Here is a 23,910-nt window from a genome sequence, read left to right as displayed (position 1 = left end):
CATCACTATGATTCAGGAAAATCCAAGGTTTTATGAGTTACATCCCAGGAGCTGGGACAAAGTCCAGTCTTCAGGCAAAGTTAAATCCCTTAACTGCACTTAGTGGAAAAGTAAAATCTCGCTGTCAGTAATCCAAGTTTTCTCTCTCAGGGCCTGGCCCACTGAGGGGGTCTCACCTCAACCTGGTTCAAGTTTGGAAATGGGTAGTCTAACTTTGTTACTGTGTCCTCTCTCCATACAAACATACTCTCTGTGGTTTTCCACGTCGACATTTATTTGTGAACGAATTCTCCTTAAAGTCTTTATTTTTTGTCTTCACTCATAGTGAACTATTGCTTCACTCTCAGAAACACTGTTCTGTGTGCTTCCAATCCTCTTTGGGCATTTGAGTATTTGAGTTAATGGATGTGTCACTGGGAGCATCCACACTTACACAGCAGTCCAGGGCAGAGTAAGACAGATGCCTGATGGATCAGATTCATTCCTTCATCAACCACCCCATTCCTCTGTGGCAGGCACTATTCTGAACACGGAGCATTCAGCAGAACTGAGAGGTTAATGGGAAAGACAGATATTTGTTACACAGATAATCACAGAAATACACAGAAATTATGATAAGACCTATAAAGTCAAACCTGGGTTACTATTTCATAGAAATTACAGGGTTCTTTGAAAGAATAAGATGGAAGTAACAAATTTAGATTGGGGGCAGGAAAGTGCTCATTGAGGAAGTGACATTTAATTCCAGATTTAAAGAATGGGTACAGATTAGCTAAATGACTGGAAACTGATTTGATAGGAGCTGGTAAGAAAGGCATGAGGTAAGATTTAAATTTAGTCTCGGAACCGCCTCCCCACTCCCACCAAATGAGGAAAATATTCCTTAATTAAACTTGAAATTCAAAGATCCTTTGTATCCGAGGTCCTGACTGACTCTGGGGGGTCAGAAAGAAATCGAGTGACGCTATTTAGTGAAGTCATGAAGAAACACTACAAGAAGAGAAGGCTTTGGGAAGTTTTCCGTTCATGTCATTTCCACGTCTGTAGCATTGAAGTCTCTTTGTAATGTTCAGGAGGTTAGTTCTTGTGGAATCTAGCTCCTGAGATCTACTGTGCATTCATTCCATGACATGTCCTGGGCCAGCCATCAAAATCGACTTTGTTCTCACGCATAGCCACAGTTCTGCCTGCGAAAGGAACCGGAAATCCTTATTCCTTGTTGGGATAAGCCAAATGTGCCCCAGTGAAAGGGTGAAGCATCTCTCATACTCAGCTTGAAGTATATTAGAATGAAAGCCATGATGGGCCACTGTGAGAGGTCTATGTGATAAATGACAAGAAAGAAAGAGTAATTTGCTTTACTTTGTCTAAGCAGCTAGGAATTTGGGGAGGGATATTAGATGACTCACAGAATCATCATGCAAGCTGGAGAAACACTCTGGGCCTGACTTCTAGGAGCAGTGGCCAAAGCCATTCATCCAACTAGCCCGGTAAGGAGGTCACTGCTACCCACCCCCCTCCTCACCACCAGCAAGAAAAGGGATATCCCTGCTTAGACTATCCTTCATATGGCTCATCTCTCAATTAAAGGCTTAGGTCCAAACCCCAGTTGCAAGGGATCCTGGGAAATCTAGTTATTAAAAACATTTCTACCTTGGGCAGAATTCACAGTATGTGGAACTGTCAATGTGGGGATCATGTTTGAGTCTTTTTGGAAGCCATTACTGGTGGTCATTCTTCAAAGTAAAAAAGAATACCCAAAGAGATAAAACAACAAAGAGGATTAAAGGAATAAAAGGAAGATTCTAAAGAATTAGAAATTCTCAATCTCACTAGATAAAGAATGAGAGAAATTATAGAAAGTATTTAGTCATTTAATAATGTCACAATAGATAGTGTAATGAACTTGATCATAAAAAACTGAGTAAAGCTGAGGTTTTAAGGTGATTTGAGTATAAGGACTTTACATCATACAAAGCCACATTGTTATAAATATCAGCATGGTTCGAATTTATCCTTACCAGAAACCATGTGTAAATGAACTTAGGGGTTAGAAATAAAAAGTGGTTTTTAAAGACAAGTGTACTATTGATATCAGAAAAAAACAGGCTTACTAATGACTGTTTTTGTTAATGCCATCCTTGGGTATCATTTATTTTTTATTTTTTTAATATTTTATTTATTTACTTGAGATAGACAGCATGAGCAGAGAGAGGGAGATGTGCCCTCTTCCTGCTGAGCAAAGAGCCTGATGTGGGGCTCAATCCCAGGACCCTGGGATCATGACCTGAGCCAAAGGGAGACGCTTAACAACTGAGCCACCCTCCTTCTCTTCTGAGCCCCTCTCCTTCTCTTTTAAATGAAGTTCTCGTAATCATTTTAGAAACATAAATCTTTGTACATGATCTAGCTTATTAATGCTAATATCTTTTGATAAAAGAAGAGTGTTCATTATTATTCTAGTTTTCCAGGTGATGAAAGAACAGGAACTGAAGATGTGGTTTCTCTAAAGTTATGCTCCCAGGTTACTGGGACCAGGATTTCAGTGCTTTGCCTCCTAAACCTTGCAAAGAGGTTTTTTCAATAGGAGCCTAGAAATAACTATTCTATTTACTTATTCCTAAAACGACTAATTGTGCTCCTTCTAGATATCAAACAGCTAGTTACAGGAGAAACATCTGTGAGCTAGAAACTCAAGGCTCTGTCCTTACTTAAATTCTCCCTGGGGCAAAAAGACAATCAGCAAGTCAGCAAACAAAGAGGCAACACAGGGTGGTGTAAAAGAAAAATCAGAAGGAACAAGTCAGTCACTGGAAAGCAATGTAATGTGATTCCACACAATTGCTTTTTTTTTTTTTTTTCCCTTTGGCAAAGTAAAGTGCTAATCACTCTGTGGATATGTAAGTGAACAAAACATAACCCTGCCACAAGAAACTTTCATTACCAAAACAGATGACAAAGCCGGGTGGGTCAATGAGAACCTTCCTCCTCTGGGCACTCTGTTAAGCACTTGGGACAGAGTAATGACAATGACATGTGATTCCTGCCCTCATGGAATTTGTAATTTTTCAATTCCAGGAACAGCCTGATTCATGAAAATGAGGCTTAAGGTAAGACACACTGGGCTAGACTGAGTTCCCTCAAAGAGTGTTCTGGTGTTCCCTTGCAGTTCCCACACCTACAAGTATCTACTGATTTACTGACTGAGGACCAGATACAGGAGAGAAAAAGTTAACCAAGACAGCTTTTTGATGGACCAGTTTCCACCAGCTCATTCATCTGCCTACAAGAGGATATTGATTTCTATCAGAAATTATTGGATACAACTGTTAGTTTCTACATCTTTACACCTGAGACTCTGTGCTTGTATCTTCCATACAGTCATCACTGAAGATGCTGAGGAAATTGAGACCCAGAAGTCTGTCTCTGTGGATGATCTTGTCAATTCTGTGAGGCAACTTTCATCTGTGTTTGTGTTTTCTCTTTATTGTTACTTGTAGGTTTATTAGATGGAAAGAATCTTTTGGTTCTAGAGAAGGACCAATGGGCTGTCAAACAGATAAGAATAGGTTTTTCACTTTATCTCTCCATCTTCCCTCTTCCATCTCTTCCATCCTCTTCCATCTTCCCTCTGTCTCACTGTGTAATTCCACATAGACCTTCTGACTTCATCACTCTACTTTCTTTCACAAAGTGATTTAGGTGTATCCAGTCCTTAAAGCTGGGAACAAGTATCATGACATGGAGGCTGCTGAGATAGCACACAGGCCAGCATCTACGGCTTTTGAAGGGGAAGAGGCACTCCTGAGAGCAGATGGGAAGGGGCTCATGTCTTCCTGCTTTGTGTCCCTTCCATGGGAGAAAAAGCAGTATCTTAGTCTTTGTTTCCTTAAGAGTAGAGCTGGAGACCAAGGTTTATGTGCAGGGCATCTATTTGGGAAGTGATCTCTGGGAGCAGGAGTGAAGGATAAAGGAAGTGGAACTGGACAGTGGGGAAAGACCACACCTTCAGTGGAGCTGGCTACCATTGTTACACCAGTGTTTGATCCTGTCGGGACCTTCTAAAGAGCCTTACAGAATGTGCCACAGACTTTTCCATCTGTGGAGGTGGGGGTTGGGGTGAAAGCAAAACCATGTATTTGTTGGTTTTTCCTCATTGTTCAAAAGCAGTCTCGAAAGCATTCATTCCCCTGTGCTTCTAGGTTGTGTGATAAGGGTGTCCAGCAGGTTCCTAAGATATCCTACACCTTGATGTCAGAGAAGTCGCCGGTCAGGAAATAAGAGAAATATCTCTCTGGCCAGCTGAGGTGAGGCACTGACATGCTGTGCATACATCCAGCCAGAAGAAGCTTGCAGAAACCTGGTTGTCACATAAGTGACAACAGAAAAGATGGGGCTGATGGGCTATGAAGTTATATACAGGAGGATATGATTTAAGCCACTTTTTCTTTTTCCCAAAGTATTTGCTCCTATATGGTCCCAAACCATGGGCCCTAGCTGTTAGTTATTTTCCTGCAGTCTAGGTCTAGGAACCATTTTTGGTTCTTCAACTTCAGCTTTAATTATCCACTCCCCAAGACATCATTGACAAAATCTCACTGCTTCTGCTTTCTACCACTTCAACTTCAATAAAACCTAAGGTGTTCTCAAAGTTTGTTCACACCTCATGGAATTTCAACATTGGTTCCTCACCAGGAAATGGGGACTTGAAATTAGAATTGACTTGGTATGGCTATATAATAAGGCTTTGGAAATGGAGCCGGGCCTGAGGCCAGTAGAGATTGTTGTGCTTTTGGAGAGCTCTGTTGGGTCTCACGGAGAAATAGAAGAGAAGGAAAGAGGGAAGAAAAAAAGATAAAGAAGAAAGAAAGCATTGTTAGAGTCTGGTGGTACGTGGTAAAAGGACGTTGATGGATTCCTCTAGGTTGCCATTGATACTCTTGCTCCTACTGGGGTCCTATTTTGGAAGTTGTCTGCTTGTTTAAAGTTGATTCTCTTGTGTCTTTTCCCCCAGTTGGCTTCCCCAGAGCATGGTATCAGGGCAATCTTTGTGACTTACTGCCTTTGTCTGAACAACTTGCTATAAAACTCCCTCTTCCCCAGCAGAAATATGTGTAAGATTCATTACCTTAAGACCTCACTGAAGAGATTTAAACATTTTATTGGTAGTTGAAATAGTGGAAGATTTAAACAAATGAAATGAAAATATGTCTGATGGATGACAGTTGACTATCTGTCCTTGACATGGAAACGGGTTTTAGAAGATGAGTCTGCATCTTTCTTTAACAGGAAAAGGGAGCAATGTTTCACAACTCAAGAAGACCTGCCAAGTTTGAAAAGGAAGTGGAGTCAATGAATGTCAATTAATGTACCAGGGCAGAACAAGAGTGATAGCTAAAACCATTCCTGGAAACAAAAAAATAATATTGCACCTGGAAACCAAATGACCTCTGTAAGCGGTATGTAAGGCAGGATTAAAAAAAACCTTTAGAGCTGAAGATCTGGGCTTGTTCCCATTGACTAGCCTGTGCCCATGGATGGAGTTGTACTTCAGTCAGTAGACTTTAACCTCTAATTCTTCCAGTGTCTAATCTTTTGAAATACAAATGTTTCATGCTCTTGTGATTGAGTTCAGAGCAGCCAGGGAAGAATTAGGGACACCTGGAATCATGTAATTCATGGGATTGCTGGATGGGAAAGTCTTTTTTCTGATCTTTCTGACCTTGTTCAGTTGTCCCTTTTCTCCTTCACTGATCTATACGTTCCTTCAGGGATAGATCAGCTTTGTTAATAAGATCTCCACAAAGAAAGGACCATAAAACTAAGAAAATGTATATTGTCTTTCACAGGAACAGAAAATGTCCATGATCTCCAGAACGCTAGTATGGAATAGTGCCCTGTGACTTTTTTTTTTCTCCAATACTATAAATCTCTTTGGAAGATGCTTTTATTTATTGCCTGACAGGACCCATTTATCTCAGGTATAGTCTGAATAAATGGAGTTGCAACATTTGTGCATTCTTTTTCCTTGTCTCCTGAGTTTAGATCTTCAGCAAATAACTCCTTTGTCTTTCCTTTCCTTTAAGGGGATAATGCTATCTATATGCTTTCACAAACTCTACAACCATCCTGCCTAAATGAAAAACATTGCTCGTTCATTTGTGCTTTGAGTTTTATTCCAAGTTCTAGGGATCACAGAATCTTTGGTCTCATCCTTAGTTGATGTATTTTTAAGTGCTTCACACTTGAGGACAAATGTAGCATTTCAGGCTGGGAGAAGTTGTTAGGCATCATCTAGAATTTCCCATCATATCATAGACTGTGGTGTTGGGGTGTGTGTGTAATGTATGAAGTCTCTGACTCATGACTAAAAGACAAATTTAAGGGTCATTCTGTACATTCTGCAGCTTCCAAGCAGTGATGTTCCTAAACTTTATAATGACAAGACAATCTTATAAATGAGTTTTTATATTCTCTGATAGCCCAATTTTTCTGTGTGAGAGTACATTGTGACTTCTAGGAGAGGGACAAAATAAAGATACTTCATTCATAAAACTTATTTTTTGATCAGAACCTTTAAAAAAATCAGAACAGAGAGGGAATTTAATTCTCATATCATTGAATCTCACATATACATGTACACAAACACGTTGTAAGTCATCACAAGTGTCTGTTTTGAAAGAATACTTGTTTTTTTTTTTTTTTAAAGATTTTATTTTATTTGTGAGAGAGAGAGAGCATGAAAGGAGAGAGGTCAGTGGGAGAAGCAGACTCCCTGCTGAGCAGGGAGCCCAATGTGGGACTCGATCCCGGGATTCCAGGATCATGACCTGAGCTGAAGGCAGTTGTCTAACCAACTGAGCCACCCAGGCGCCCCTGAAAGAATACTTTTTTTAAAAAAGCATCTAATTTAACAGTAATCAAATCCAAGCCTGGACAGACAGAAGTCAGTGGGAAGGACACGAACTGAAATTCGTGGGTACACACCCATGCTAAAGATTTTAAGGGGCTTGTTCGGGCTTGTGGGCTATGCTCTTAGGGTGAACAATGGCTGGTTGATTTAGTCTTTGTATCGAAAAATTCTTGAAGGTGCCATCACATAGAATAAAGCATGAGTGCTACCCTCCAAGCAGTGCAATGGGGAGGTCTTGAGGGTAGAGTCTTGGGACTCTGGGGTTCTTGTGTCACCTGTGTGACAGACAGCGAGGTGGCTATTATTGCTTAAATCATGATTTCTTTACAGATCTTTCCTTTCAACTGCAGGGATTTCAAATACGGTAAATATAATTCTGAAGTGCTACCTTGAATTCAGTTAGACAAAGAGAGGAATGTCATGAGATTTTTGGAAAATGATTGAAAATTCTCCTTTCCCCTCAGTACTTCACTTTGGCTGACACAATGTTAGACTTTCCACAGTCATCGTTTAGTTTTTCATACATTTGTTACCCTATCAGAGATTCAGGTACTGCCTTAATAAGGAATGTAACCAGGCCAGATGCTAATTCAACTCAAAAGTCTCAAACCTGAGTTGCTCAAACCTCAGGGCTGATGCAGAAAAATACATTTAAATTGGAAGGAAAAATGTTAGGCAATCCCCCAGAGGTCACTTTTCTGCAAGTGAATCATTTGTATTTATTTAGTGATTTAATCCTGAATATCCACAGTTTTATAAATTTGAGATGAGTTTCTATCACTAGCAACAATAAAGTAGCACCTTAAAATAGCTCTACCTTCTGAAAGCAAACTCTGTTGTCTACTGTTTTAGAAACGAAACAACCAACAGAACAACAAATTGCTCCCTCACCTCTGGTTCCTCCTCAGCTAGTGTTCCACTTCTCTGTTCCTTTCCCAATAAAATTTCTGAAATGAACTATTTTTTTTCCTGCTTTTATTTCTTTGTCTCTCATTAACTCCTCAACCAATTTCAGTTCATCTGCATTTCCACCACCCACTGAAACTCTTCTTAAATGCACTAGAAACTTCCTGCAGCAAAGCTAATGGTCACCTTTCCACAGTTGCCGTACTCAACCTCTTGGTAGACCAGTACCCCTTCACAGGCCCTTTTCTTGACTCTTCTGGCCTTTTGGCTTTCCCCTGCCTCCTTCTAGGCCCCTGTGCTGCTTTCTTTCTTCTCTGCTCACCTTCTTCTGGAGTGTCCAAGTCTGAGCCAAGCTCTCATCCCTTCACTATATTTTCTCCCTAGCAAAACTATCTTCCCATGCCCTTTGGCCTTAAATGCCACCCACGTGTCAATGACAAGCTTTATTTCTATCCCTTTATTAGTCTCCAGACTAATTTATCTAACTTCTCTAGGACATCTTTACTTGGGTTTCTAATGGGCATCATAAACCCAGTATGGCTAAAACACAAATTTTGATTTCTCTTGGAAACTTTCCTATTCCAGGCTGTATCAAGATGTACTCAGTTTCTTAGGCCATGTAGCAAGAAGTCATCTTGGTCTGGTCCTTTTCCTCTGCCCTACTCCTCATTTAATTCATGAGCAAATTCTGTTAATTTCACTGTCAATTATATCTTATATTTGAATGTTTTTTTCATATCCATTGTTCCATTCTAGTCTAAACACCATCACTTTTGCATGGATTACTTCAGCAATCTACTCAATGTTCTTGTTTTTTGTTTGTTTGTTTTCCTTTTTTTTTTTTTTTCCCTCCTCACCTCTCTCCTCATCTACTTTCCAAACTGGAGCCAAATAATGTTGTCTAAAAAAATAAATCAAAAGTAAATATCACTGGCTTATTTGTAATTCCCCAGTGGCTCCTCAGTATACCTGGTATAAATCCCAAATCCAAATTACCATGGTTTTTGTAAGGCCCCACAATACCTCTAGGAATCATTTTGTACTTGTCTCATTCACTGTGCTTTGGCTTCTCCCTTATTATTCCTCTTTCTGGAATATACTGACCCTTTCCACATTTTAAGGCTTTATATTTTCTTGCCCTGTGCCTAAAATGCTTTCTTTCTATATCTTAGCATAACCTGGTCTTTATTTTCCTTTGAGTTTCAGCCCAAATATCAGCTCAGAGTATTTTTTCCCTTGTCCCCTTGATGCAAGTGTCCCCCACTCTCAGTCCATTATTTCAGCTTCTTTTATCTTCCTCTGAATATTTATAGTATCTGATTTACCTTGTTTATTTCTTCACTAGAATATTGATTCCATGTGAGTAGATTTTTTTCATTTATTATGTTCACTGCTATACCCTCAGGACTTAGAACACACTTGGTAAATAGTAGGTGCTCAACAAATATAAGTGGAATAATTGAACTTATTTGTTTATTTCTGTATTTTTATGTCTCTGTGTACCATATATTGATATAGGCTTCATGATAAGAAGGACTTTGCTTGTTTTGTTCATTGGTGTGTACCCAGTGTCTTGAATAATGTCTGGCCCTTCAGGGTCCCACAATAAATATTTATTAAGTTAACAAATGAATAAAACAGCATGATTAATGTACCCAGCATCTCTGAGAAAACAGCACGTTCCCACTCCCATTTGGGAAAGATGGTACAACATCACTTTTCTTGGCTTTTTAATGAAGAGAACTCTCCTTTAATGTTGAGGAAATATTTTATTCTTATCAATTTTTTATTGATGTGATAGACTCAGAAAAGCAAGCTGTGCCTGTCTATTGCCCTCGGTGATAGTCTCATCCAGGGCAAATATGGACATATATGAAGTGAACATAACTCGGGATGAACAGTAAGTAGTACCAGTTACAAATTCCTCTGCGGCAACCACAGTGTCTTAGGCATATTATACGCATGGAGCTTAGAAATGCTTTCTACCCAGTTACTCATATATATTTGCTAAATTGGAATTTTGGAATATCAGGGAGAAAATACAGAATCCTAAACTTGTACAGAGAGAATAAAAAGGTCATAAAAGAATGATTCAAAATGGTACTACCCTTCTAAACAGCAATCCTGGATATTAGGAAGTTGGGGAATTACACCTTCAAAATACTGAGGGAGAAATGAGTGCTCTCCACATTTTTTTCTCAAAAAAAAAAAAAAAGAAAGAAAGAAAAAAAACCAATAAAAATACTTTGCTGCCCCAATACTGGAAATGTTGAGGGCATTTCAACTTTTAATTTTATATTCAGTGAAAATAGCAATCAAGCATGAAGGTAGAATAAAGGTATTTTCAAATATGCAAAGACTGACTGAAAAAAAAATCTTATGTATGCTTTATTACAGAAGTTTTGGAGAATATGTTTTAGTAAAACAAAGACTAAACCAAGAAATAAAGATGTTTGAAATTCAAGATGCAAGATAGCAAAAACTGTAAAATGTCCTAGAATAACATTTGTGCACCAGGACTTAAGAACAATCAATTTGCACAGGCCAAAGGATAGAGGTCCTGGAGCAGGGAATCTCTAGGGTAAAAAGGAAAAAAATGGATAATCACCTTGATGTGCTTAGGGGAAATGATTAACAAGTTTTTAGAACTCTGCTATAGAACTCAGGAAAACAAAAACAAAAGTGAGGATATGGATATAGAATAAATGAAAAAACGAGGCAATTATTAACTAAAAACAAATGGTACCAGAAAGGAAATGTAATCATAATACTCACTTTGGCTGGAGAGTGACAATATTTACATGGTCATAATCATATACGTCTGACTATTGATTTAATTCCATACTGTGATATAACTATGTTCAGAAGGTGAGAGTGTGGTGTGTGACCATAGAAAGAGTAAATAGATAAAGTTTAATATTGATAAATCAAGGGTAAACATATAATTTAGAACTTGCTAAAACAGCATTGGTTTGGAAACGGGGAGCAGAGCATGGCATTGCTGTTTTGGGGGAGCCTGAGGGAACAGACATTTTTAACACTAATGACTTTTTAGATATGTGCAGATAGTTCTTGAACAACAACCACAAAAGAACCCTTTTGATTTTAAAAGAAAAAGACCTCGTTATAAGTTAATATGTGCAATTCATTTTGCTGACTAACAAGAACCAAGTGAACAGTAATACTTCTGTTTCAACATAAGAACTCCCACGGGGTGGGGAATAATAATGGAAGAAATCTTTGGTGAATGAAAAGTAGAGACCCAGTGATTGAGACCCACTGGGTTTGATATTTTGTTTCACGAATTGCTGGAAAGGCAAATCTCTATGAGGGACCCCAGGTGTGAGAATTAGAACTGCATTTTCTCCAAAGGAAGTCCCTGAGCTTTGCTAAAAGCATTCTTACCCATCTAACTCAACACTCAAACCAGATCCTAGTGCCATCCTCTACCGGGTTTTCTAAAGGCCCTCTCTGTTTTTCCTAATACAATTTTAAAAGGTTGATGACTGTTGGGCATTGTGAGGAAATAATTTGGAAACTAAAATTACTATTAGTGCTTGTTGTTTATATCCTATTTATTTATTTCTCCAAAGACATAAGGTATTAACCCATCAGTGAGTACTAGCCAACTCATGGTACATCTAAACCAAATATTAGTGATAGTTACCATTTGTGTAATGCTAACTCTATTCTGGGACTCTCTTAAGCACTTTGCATGTATTTATTAATTCATGTAATTTCCACATAGGAGTTAGGTACATGGTTTTCTCTTTTTTATAGTTTTTTTTTTTTTTTTAAGTTTTCTCTTTTCTCTTTTTTATAGTTGAGGAAAAACCAAGGCACAGAGAAAGAGTAACTCGGCTAGGATCATCCAGATAGTTAAGTGGTAGAATCAGGGTTTTTGTACCTTGGCAATTTAGCTCCAGAGGCTGTATATGCTACTCCCAGTATAATAAGTCATGCGTTATTCTGGTTAAAGTACTTGGATATGTGGCTTTGTGGGTTAGGGATGGTCAAGAGGGGAAAAATATTACATTTTCACAACTTAAAATGACATCATCTGTCCAATGAGAGAGACAGGTAAGTTTAGAAACACGAGAATGAGGGGGAAATGGTGTCTTTGAGCTGCAGAGTTTGTGTACGGGCTCCAGATGACTGTGGAACACTGTGTCCCACAGCACAGAGGTAGGTGGCAGAGTCTCTGGGCTGGGAGGCTGTGATGTACAGAGAGCTGTGGAGTTCCTCTGTGTTTATCGTGGCCCTCACTCTCCCCTTCTTCTTCATCTCTAGGCTCAGTATAAACAAGGAGACAATGTGTCCTCCAGGATTCTGCTGCAACCAGTGTAAAGCGGTCATTCCTATGGAGTAACTGCAGGTGATCGTGACAGAGTCTCCTTCCTGGGCGGTCAGGTACTGGGGACTGTGCTCCACTCCAGGTTTGCCACTTACCCCTATTCTCAAAGACACCGTCAAGCACAGAATATCAGTATTATTACAACATTTCTACAAATTTCTTTCCTTTCTGGATTTCCCAGAGGGTACTCCAGGTTAGCTACTTGGAGGTCCATACCTCCCCTCCTCAGAATTTGGAAAGATAGGGGTGCCTGGGTGGCTCAGTCAGTTTAGTGTCTACCTTTGGCTCAGGTCATGATCCCAGAGGGCTGGGATCGAACCCTGCCTTGGGCTCCCTGCCCAGTGGGAAGTCTGCTTCTCCCTCTGCCCCTCTCCCTGCTTGTGCATGTGTGCTCTGTCGAAATAAATCCTTAAAAAAATAAAAAGACTTTTGAAAGAATATCCACTTAGTCTTCCTGTTCCCATATTCCCCAAACCCCCCAACTTACAGCTTAACTGAAGCCACAGAGTAGCCAACAAAACTTGCTGGGTCTTCACCATTATTACTGCAGTTAAGTCTCACACGGTATCTCTCTTACAGGGTTTGGAATATATGTTAGTTGGTCAAAGGAGTGTTTTATTATTATATCTTCTGTACATTTACTTTAGAAATCAAATGGGATTCCCAGCCCATCAGAGACCGCACAAATGCACATTTGCTCTATTTATAGAGCTAGCTGCCCAATGTACATTTCCTGATTTTTTAAATAAAATGCCCACATTGCCACCTAGTGGCAAGATGCACAGCAATTTGTTAGGTAAGTCCAGCACCAGGGAAAAGCCAAGACAAATCTAAGAACCAAGGTTAGCGTCACCCAGCTAGGAGTCCCTGGGGTGGGGTTGGGGTGGGGGGAGGGGTGCAGGGGTAGGGTGGGGAAGAGATGTCTGATGATTCTTTGGCTTCAGCTGGCGGTTCCAGTCTGTCTATGTTCTAAAAACCCAAGGACAGTTCTGTTCTGTTTTTTAAAGGTATTTCTTATAAATATCTCAGGTTTCTTTGCACAACATCCCTGTTTCCTCATATCATATGACTGCAGACTTCTTTCCTAGTCTTCTTGTTCTTTTTTGTCCACACCTATCCAAAGATGTTTCAGATGTTGTTGCCTTGAGGGAGTATTGCTTTATTCAACCGGGTTCCACTCATCTGTGAGGGTTCCCTATGATCATTTCAGTGGTTTTACCACCCTGCTGAATTATTTTGAGTTTACAGTCATTTTCTAATTTGGGGCCTCCTTTCCAGCCCCTCCATTGGAGGTACCCCTTAAGGAACACATCTAGAGGTCATGTTTGTAACAAGTGCTTTCCTTTCCCTGGTTATAGCTTATCGGATCTGGGTATATACTGGGCTTATTAATTTGGACTAGGAATACAAACAGTTGTTAGATATCATTAGTCATTAGAGCTATAAAACCCTATGGGGTTTGAACCAGAGTCAACCCTTGGCAAAGCTGGTTATGTTCTAACTCGGGTTATTGTGGAGTAGAATTTAACAGGCTTACCATGGAATCTGGTCTCCTAAAAGGAGAAGTGATTATATATTCAGAAAGAAGTGGTTCAGAAAGAATAGCCAATTGGCGGTGCTCTTCTTGGGAAGCTCAGGTGTGGTATTTTTCACAAATAGATTTTATGAGACTCCTCTGTGTCCTTTCAGCAAATCTTATCCTTGAGCTAGGTTCTTGTGAGTTACATGCCCACATTATTTTCACAAAAAACACTGTAAACTCATAGTCCCTTGGAGGATCTATTGGAATTTATTTTTATAAAACTACATGCAGAAATATATAGTTATCCCCAATGAATTCCATTTTGGTTGTTTCAGTTCGTTTAATATGACCCGATATAGTAACTACCTACCTCAATATTGTACTATTTGCACATTTGATGAACATACCTTATGTGAATTCAGGTAAGATGAATACGAACAGGTCAAGATGAAAGATAAAATCATGTGATACAACAATAGAGATGGTTCTTTCCATTGAATATTTACCTCTAGGCCCTTTTTTCCGCCAAGGGCCATGGATAGTAGCGTTATGCAGAGGAGCAGTACGAAAGGTGAATAGGATTCGGAGAGTCAGATAGACCTCAGTTTGTCTCAGCCCTGCCACTTACTAGATATTGGGTCTTGAGAAGTTATCCCAATGCTCCAGTCTTCAGTTTTCTGTAAAATGGGGATACCAACACACAGGCTTGTGGTTTGTGGTGAGGGTCGCAGATGACGCTGGCAGTTAACAAAGTCCAGCAGTTAAGAGTGCAGGCTTTGGGCTGATCTCCCTGTATGGGTACAATAGCTCTCCTCTCACTAACTTCATGGGCGAGTTAGGTCATTTCTCTGTACCTCAGTTTCCTTGGAACTAATAACTGTACCTGCTTCACGGGGTTGTAGTGAAGATAAAATGAGTAAATGTATGTGATGCATTTAAAACAAAACTTCAGATCTATTAGGCACTTGATAATGCTAGCTATTATTGTTTTTAATAGGACAATAGGGTCTGTGATAAATACATCACTCAACAAGAGATATATGATAATACTTATTTTCCTAACGATATAATGAGAAGCAAACTAATCAAGTGACTTGCAAATATTTGAGACTATTTTAGTCTAAAGAAGTACCTTGGATTTAGCAAGTTTGTTTAAAAAATATCTCTAGTGAACTCATTCTAGCTCATACTGATTACTGCATTATTTTCTAAGAACACACACATTATCTGTTAATAATATGCTTGAAAGCATTGCTGGATATCAATGCATTTCTTCCACATTTATGCACTTGGGATTTCCTTCATTCCCCTTAGGCTTTCAAAGATATGGCCCAATATCTCTCAAATTGCGCCAGAAAATTCTTTTTGTGTTTTGGAAATTAATTTAAATGATCCAGGAGGCTTGATTATATTGAAAGCATCTATGTCTTAGTAGCTTTTCACTTATACTTTCTGATTTGTTCTTTCCAGTTCAAAAATTATTCTGCTTGATGGAATAATTTCCCTTCCCCCTCACCTCCTTTTTCAGTAAAAGAACCACTGTGCCTCTGGAATTAGAGGGAGTTGCAGCTGATTTTGCCTTTCTTTACCTTCTAACAATGTTCCAACAGGACTGTCTATGAGTGAGAGAACAAGGCTCCTCAGCTTGGGGTTCCCAGCCCAACTACCTCCCTCAGCCAGGTCTCTGAGGTTTTTGTACAGTTCCCCCTCCGTGCCCTTGTCACTGTGCGTATCTCTCAGAAGACAGTAGTACACGGCTGAGTCTGACATCTGGACTGCGGATTTCGTAATAGGGGAGTTTTTGTCTTTAATATTTCTGGCTCCAAAGTTCTTGCTGTTTTCCATTGTCTCTCTCTGAAGAAACTGGAGAGCTTGGTTGGGGTATTGGACATACCAGAAAAGAGTAGGGTACTGTGTGGATGTGTATACACAATTCATAGTCACAGATTCTCCTTCCAAGACAGTAATTTGGTCTGTCTGTTGGACTGAATTGCCACTGGTTCCTCCTGCAAGGAAAAGGGAAAAAAAAAAAAAAGCGTTTGTTTCATGAATATGACCAGAGTTACATCTTTTCAAAAAAGTTTTCACTATTTTGAAATAATAAAAAACATTTCAGTAAGATGTACTTACCAAACATTAAGATCAGAATCAGAGAGCCCAGAGAAGAGTTCATGTTCCTGTGTCTGGTCTATTGGAGGGAAGGATCATTATTGAAATGAAGAAACAAAGAGATCACAGCTCTGCTCAGAATTCACGCAGAAATGATGACTGTCTTAGCGAACAGCGCCCCCATGTGACAAGTCCGTGAACAGGTTATAAAATAATCTTTGATTCAAAAATCTGCTTTTTGTCCTCACTACTTTTTTTTTTTTTTTAAGATTTTACTCATTTATTTAAGAGAGAGGGAGAGAGGAAAAGCAGGGGGAGGGGCAGAGAGAGAGAGAGAGAGAGGCCGACTCACCGCTGAGAAGGGATCTGTACTGGGGCTGCAGAACCATCTGAGCCACCCAGGCACCCCACTGTCCTCATTCTTAATGAACCTGTTGGGTATAAATTTGTTCTTAAGTGCAAAGGGGAGTTACTGCATCCCTAATAAGTCTGTTGTTTCTAGGACACATATTCTATGGGAGAATAACTTCCATTAGAACTTAGCCCAACTTCAGGGCACCTGTGTGGCTCAGTGGGTTAAGCTGCTGCCTTTGGCTCAGGTCATGATCTCGGGGTCGGGGATCGAGTCCTGCATCAGGCTCTCTGCTCAGCAGGGAGCCTGCTTTCTCCTCTCTCTCTGCCTCTCTGCCTACTTGTCATCTCTGTCTGTCAAATAAATAAATAAATAATCTTAAAAAAAAAAAAGAATTTAGCCCAACTTCAGTATTTTAGATAAAGTGGTTTCCATCTTTCCCCCCAGTTTTAAATAAACAATGCTGTGATAAATATGTGCTTACATAAACTTCATTCATCCACCCTATTATTCCCTTAAGATATGGTGTAACTGGAAACACATTTTGACCAGATGCTCAAAGTCAATATTTGGCCAAAGCTAAAGGTGAACTTGAATATCAACAAAGTAGAATTAACTTAAGTAAAACAAGAATCAATGCAAAATTTTATTCAAAATTTAATTATTATTGTAATTATATTATTAAAAGTTTTGGCATTCACATTTTAAAAATTTAGTGCTACAGTACAGGAAGAATAGCTTTTCAGGACTGTCTATTATTTGCCCCTGTTATCACTCTATTTCACATTTGCAAAACTTTGTATTGAAAATGTAGTAATGCAAGATATTTTTTGGGTCGCTCTTTTAAGAGAGGGTCATGCCAGTGGTACATTCATTCCCTTTGCACCTGGACTTTAAAATTGGTGCAAGTTCATTGAAGTTGTCTTTCCTGCAATGTGGTTTTTACACTTAACATTGTTCTGTTTTTCTTGCTTGTTTTCTCCCTGTTTTTTCTTCCTCAGCCCTGGCATCATTTAATCTAGTTTCTTAGAACTAGAAAAATTGTTCTTTGTGTATACAATCCTGCACTGAGACTAGATGTAATTGGGCTTAAGAATTGAGTATTTGTCGTCTTTATCTCTGGTTATAGAGTCGGTAGCTCAACGCGAATGGTGCGCGTTTGAGGAGAGTTTGGGGAGGTTCTTGGAGTAACAAATAAGGAATGGGAAGAAATTCCATGATTGTGTGTGTGTGTTTGTGTGTAATCTTCACCATTTTGAAGGTGGAAAAATGGATCACCCTGTAATTATTTTGTTTCTTTGATGGCTAAAGAATTTGTATACCTTTTATAAATTGACTGGCCATTTGTACTTCTTTTTGTAAAGTACATTTCTACACCCCCAGAGATATTAATTGTTTTTTTTTTTAATGATTGAAATAGAGTTGACATACAATGTTATATTAGTTTCAGGTGTACAACGTAGGCATATCATCATAAAACGTTATTACGATATTATTGATTATATTCCCTAAGCTGTAGTTTTCATCTTAATGTTTTATTATTGATTTATAAGGACATTTTAATTACAATGATATTATCAGAAAATCACATGGTGCATATTTTAAAATAACTGATGGCAAAGAAACTTCCTTCACTGTATTGTTAGGCTTATAGTTTTGATCAATGAACTAACATTAAACAGAGCTTTGCTTCCTGCCTGGTCTGGGCAGGATTTTGAGAATCTTTCCCTTCTCCATTCTCAAAAAGCAGTCTCACAACGGTTCTTACCCAGGATAGTCAAACATGAGATTTGTCCACCTTCCTGGAAATGCCCCCACACTACTGAGCTCTGTCCCAAGGGAAAAGGAAACTGCACACCCACGACGGTACACACTCAGCTCCCACTATACCCCCTTGGGATTTACTGTTGGCTGCTCCTTTGGTCCCCTTCAGTGTGTCTTTAGGAACACACAGTACAACAGTTTTGTCTGTTGCTTGGATATAGGATTTCTGTAGCTAGAAAGTTTTGTGTCTAACCTGATGGACCTGAAAACCTTTGTGATCTTTCTCTACATTTTTCCTGATGCGTCAGAGAGGCACTCTAAAGTCTCTTTGGGATACTGGACATGCCAAAAGAGGAATGGGGAACCACTGGTTTTGTATGCATGTTTCAATGTCAGGTGTCCCCCTTTAGAGAGGTCACATGGCCCCTTGTCTTGGTCACAGAGTCTCCAATGGTCTTTCCTGAAAGAACCAAGTTTTTATTTTGTTTTGTTTGAGTAGAAACAGCACTGAATTCAATTAATAGAATAAGAGGTAAGAGAAATGACAGAACCAACCAGAGTTTCGAACTGTCATTTTGCTCGCCAGAGGGTAATAAGCTCTCAGGCATCCTGGCAGAAGCACAGATCCGGCTGCTGTAAGTGAGCCTGCAGTTTCTCCTTGGACAAAGGATCATGGATTCCTTGGATCTCAAGACCTGCCTTGTCTTGGATGAGCCACACAGCACAGGTGAGGGTTTAGGCTGCTAACCTGTAGCAGGGATGCTGCACATCCTTCCTTTTGACCTTGGGGACTGGTTCTTTGAGCAGTGATTTCTCTTACATGTATCTAAGAACCTACTGTATCTCCTGGTCCTTAGAGGTATGAGTATAGAAGTACCTGTGAAACCAGGGAGGAATCTTCCTTATCTTAGACATGCCAAGGCATGCCAGTGTTTCAGCACTAAGGAAGAAACAAAACAAAGTAAAACAGAATGGCACCCTACCATGGGTAGTAGGGAAGTGAACATTCCTCATAATTCTTACTGAATTAGTGACAAGAAGAGGGAAGTTCTGGTTTGTGAGACGCATGCTGCCCTCTCTGTGTCTAGTTAAATCAATAGAAATGAATAGTAATGACGATAGCTAGAGCTTCCTGAGACATACTAAGGGCTGGGCATTGAACCAGAGGCTTTGCATACATTAATCAATATGGCTACAAAAGTGGATGTTGGTACAGTTGTCATTCCCACTTTACAGATGAGAGAACTGGTGATCAGAGAGGCTAAATAAATTGTCCAAGGTCACACACTACTCAACACTAGGTCTGCCTCTCCTAGGTCTGAGCCCATGGGCTTTGTGTATCTGCTCTTAGTTCATTCCATGGATATTCATTAGACTTCAGACATTATACAAGACTGTCAAATAGAAGTTCAATATTGGTCAAATAAATGAATGATTCAATCAATGAAGAATGAATAAATATTTGCTCTCAAAGCCTGGCCGTTTAACTAGAATATAGACCCTTTCTAAGGGTTACTTATTTACATTTTTGCTCCTTGCCCTAGAAGAGAAGACAACCAAGGCTTTCAGTAAAAAACTGCAGGTTGGCTATGTTAAATGCTTTTTAATGATGATGTAGTTAAATCAATACAAATGAATAGTAACGAATAGTAATGAATAGTAATTTCCATCTGTAAAGTGGGAATGACAACTGTACCAACATCCACTTTTGTAGCCATATTGATTAATGTATGCAAAGCCTCTGGTTCAATGCCCAGCCCTTAGTATGTCTCAGGAAGCTCTAGCTATCTACTCCTGTTAGAGTAGAACTCTGAAATAATATCAGGAGGGACAAAGTGGGGGAGTCTGCTCTTGGTTCAAAAACTGGCCCCCATATGCAGACGGCAGGTAAGATGGAAGAAAGAGGCAGACCACTCCAGGGTGGTGGGTGGCAGGTAATGAACCAGGGAATTTACATATGAGGCTGGTCTTGGGTGGCCACAGGGTGACTTGTGATGCCATGTAGAAATCTTCCTTATCTTAGACATCTCCATTCCTACCTGCCAAAATCTTAACATTTATAAAAGCTTTACTGGGGTCCAGTCAAGTATACCATCCAGATGGTCTCAACAACCCATTGCTCTCTCAAGGCTGTGTCCTTGAAAATGGCTCCTACTGTGGGAACAACAGGCAGAACGCATATTCCAAAGACAAAGGAGGGGGTGAGGAGCCTCCAGTTGCCCAGGTCCACCAGTCATATTCTCTCAATGACTTTCTCCAATACCGGCCTAGACAGCACCTAGGAGTAAGGGCAGCGGATGCTTCTTACTTTGAAGTTGTAAAAAAGCTCATAGTAAAGGTAAGCCCCTTGTTTGTTTGGACTAATAATCCCTTTATTATACTATTTCCCTTTGCAGATGGATTTTTCCAACTACCTAGGTCTCTGTGTCTGTGTCTAGTTAAACAGATTGTATTCAGTCTTCAGATGCCAGGAGAACTGGGCGCCTCACCAACTCAGAAGTTTCTGAAAGAGGCAATGTGCCACGCAAAATGGCACAGTTAATTTGCCTTTAGTGTGCCTTCCATGAGACTTAACTTTTATTAAATTAACGCAAGGTCTTCCCCATGCTCCTGTCTGTATCATCCATTTCTGGACAATTTTTTTTGGCTAATAGAAATTCAAACTAAAGGACTGTCTTCCTGGGTGTGAAAAATGTGTATCCTTGTGAGACCCAGCGCTCTGCAGGCCCATGTTTACTTAGTCTAACATTTTGTTGCTGCCGTCTTGAAATTCTTCATAAGTTTGAACAAGGGGTCCTGCATTTTCACTTGGCCCTGGGTCATACCAATTTTTCAGAGAGTCCTGCTAGAGGCCTTCCTCTCCTGGGAGCTTGGGACTGAGCATTCCTCTCCACTGTGGGTCACTGGCCCCTGCTCAGAGTAACAAGACAGCAGAGACACTTACTCCCAGGCATTTTGACTCTTCTTCTGCTTCATAACACCTTCAGTTTCATATCACCCTCATCATCACAGGACAATTTTCTTTTCTTTTTTTTTTTTTTTTTAAAGATTTTATTTATTTATTTGATAGACAGAGATCACAAGTAGGCAGAGAGGCAGGCAGAGAGAGAGGAGGAAGCAGGATCCCTGCTGAACAGAGAGCCCAAGGCGGGGTTCGATCCCAGGATCCCGGGATCATGACCTGAGCCAAAGGCAGAGGCTTTAATCCAATGAGCAACCCAGGGGCCCCAGTACAATTTTCTAAGGTCCTTAATGTGCCCGACTTTGAGGACGGGGTCTGACACAACAGAACAAGACTCAAATATGTGTCTTCAGGGAAATGTCTTGGCAACAAGCCTTCTGGTATCTGCAATCACGTCTCCTTCTTACCCTTTTCTCCCAAGCGCACAGTTGTCCACTGCTGAGGACTCCTAGTAAGGCTATCAAGTGCATCTCCACCTCTCCATCAGCAGGAGCAGAGACCACAGCTGCTCCTGAACCAGCTGTTCTTATTGAAGAAGCCTCTGAGCTCAGGGGCGCAGCAGACACTATGGTTCTGATGTTTACGCAGCAAGCAATCCTCCCTGCTTTCATCTCATCTACCTGTAGTCTGCTTTCCATGCAGCAGCCGCTCTGAGACTGTTAAATGCAAGTCAGATCCTATTGTTCCTTTCTCAGAACTCTCCTGTGGCTCCTCATTTTGCCCAGTCCTTGAACACATTGGACACTTCTGACTTAAAACTGGACTCTTTCCTCTGCCTGGAAAGCTTACCCAGATATCCTTAAGGCCCGGTGCCTTATCTTCTCCACATTTTTGCTCAAATGGTATCCTCTCAGTGAGCCTACTCTGACCACCTTGCCTATAATTACAAAGGGAACGGTCCTCCCCAGCCCCCCCCCTCCCTGTAATCCCTCTACCCTTCACCCTGCTTGATGCTTATCTTTACATACTTATCTTTTAATACTTACTTTTTATGTTTAATGCATATTCAAATGAAATCTCCAGGAATGCCTGGGTGGCTCAGTCGGCTAAGCATTGGACTTTCGATTTTGGTTCAGGTCATGATCTCTGGGTCCCAAGATTGAGCCCTGCCTCAGGCTCTGTGCTCAGCGAGGAGTCTGCTTGTCCCTCTCCTTCTGCTCATCCCCGCCTTGCACATTCTCTCTCTCAAACAAATAAATAAATCTTTAAAAAGAAAGAATGAAATCTCCATAAATTTGGTATTGTTGAGCATTTCCTTAACAGGTATATCACAAGTGCCTAGAAGAAAGCTTGGTATAGAGTGGACATTTCATAAAGCGCTTGTGAACACGATATTTAACCTGAGAACAAACATACTTCCTATATTACAAAGGAACTGGACACATGTCCCCGTGGCCACACACATTCTTTCTACATTTATACCAGCTCTGTGCCAGGCACTGTGCTTGTGGATTTCACAGACGGAGAGGTAAAGATAACGGATTCCCTACAGGCTGGTCTTCCAGAGGGAAAGTTGGCTTGAAGAGCTCCAGCCCCGCGCTTAAGTCAGTCAATTTCGGAATAGTGTTGGGGTGATAGATCAGCACTGAAGGCCAGTTTCCATACTTTCTATTGCTGTAATTACAGAGTTTGGAGCCCAACCTTTATGCTGGGATAAGGTCTGGTGCTTCCCGATAAAGCAGCTTAAAATCTGCATGGCTCAAGACAGGGATCTTGTTCTTGGAGTCTGGCCCTGCTAGAGTGCCATGTGTTTCCTCAGGATGTGGGGGTATGTGCTGCCTCTGGGGAAACCAGACCTGCCCCTTCTCCTTTCTTTGTGACTTTCCTTCAATAAACACTGTTCTAGGAGATCTGGTATTTGTACTGTTTACTTGACATATATTCCATCTCATTTTAAATGTCATAAAAACTTTGGCAAGTGGTTATTATTTTTCCATATATTTTGATGAGAAGAATGAGGCTTAGGTATATTATGTAACCTGCCTAAGGGCACTGAGCTCATAGTAAGTCTGAATATCAACAAATTCCTTCTGACATCAAATCTGGTGTTCATGCTATTATATTATTAGAGTTTCCAATTCTATATGCAGTGGGATAAGAGTTTCAAATATCATCTGACATATTTTCTTTTTTTAAAATTCATTCCCCCACCCCCGTAACCCTTTTGCCATAAATTCTGGGAATGAATTTTATTGATCCAGGAGAAGGAGATTGCAAAAGAATCCAATGAGACCAAAGATTCAAATTCTTGACCTTGATTTTCAAAATAGACTTTAAAAGTCTTAAGAGGAGAAGACATCCTAAAAATGAAAGCATTTTTGAGTTGCAAGAGCTAGGCACCTGACCATTTTTTGTTTTGAAAATTTATATGTCAAGGGCAAAGCCTGATGTTTCAGGGCATTTTTTTTTTTTTTAAGAGAGAGAGGGAGTGGAGGGGGTGGAGGGGTAGAGGGAGAGAGAATCTTAAGCGGGCTCCCCACCTAGCTCTGAGCCCTATATGGGATTTGCTCTCAACCCTGAGATTATGACCTGGGCTGAAATCAAGAGTGAGGTGTTTAACCAATGGAGCACCCAGGTGCCCTGGGGGCAATTTTGATCCTGAATTCTGAGTCTAAAACCCTGAGCTAGTAATGCTGGTGATAAAACAAACAAATAAACAAACCACACAGGACAATGGCTATCCAATGCAAAGGGAACATTTTCTGCTTTCTGTCTGGAATTCTGAGGTGACCCAGCTCTGTAAAATGATGCACCCCAACACATTTCAGTCATATAAGAGTAGAAATAATACTATGGTCTATTTAAATACTGGTTTTCAAAAATATCTGAAAATATTATGCTTGCCTGAAGGAGTTCATGGAAGGTAGCTGGAAATTGAGAATTGCTGTGCTCATCCGAGGGAACCTAATTAAGGAAGGTACATGATGCACAGACCAAGTGAAGGACATGGGTGTATCTTTGAGGATCAACAACTCTAATAAGAAAGCAGTTGGGAGTCAGGATGGCTGGGAGAGACTGAAGAGCTTGT

The 23,910-nt window shown here is 40.2% G+C and overlaps 1 gene segment (V, D, J or C); it reads right to left on the bottom strand.

Moving 5' to 3' along the window:
* Positions 1 to 15,165: 15,165 nt before the first annotated feature.
* Positions 15,166 to 15,897, bottom strand: LOC123388328. The segment is given in 2 exon segments: positions 15,166 to 15,701; positions 15,826 to 15,897. Coding segments are annotated over 2 exon segments (525 nt in total).
* Between the last annotated feature and the right edge of the window lie 8,013 nt (positions 15,898 to 23,910).

The sequence above is a fragment of the Mustela putorius genome, unplaced genomic scaffold, assembly GCF_011764305.1.
Source record: "Mustela putorius furo isolate JIRA1106 unplaced genomic scaffold, ASM1176430v1.1 tig00003898_pilon_pilon_pilon, whole genome shotgun sequence".
Classification (NCBI taxonomy): domain Eukaryota; kingdom Metazoa; phylum Chordata; class Mammalia; order Carnivora; family Mustelidae; genus Mustela; species Mustela putorius.
This window is presented reverse-complemented; position numbering and strand designations above follow the sequence as displayed.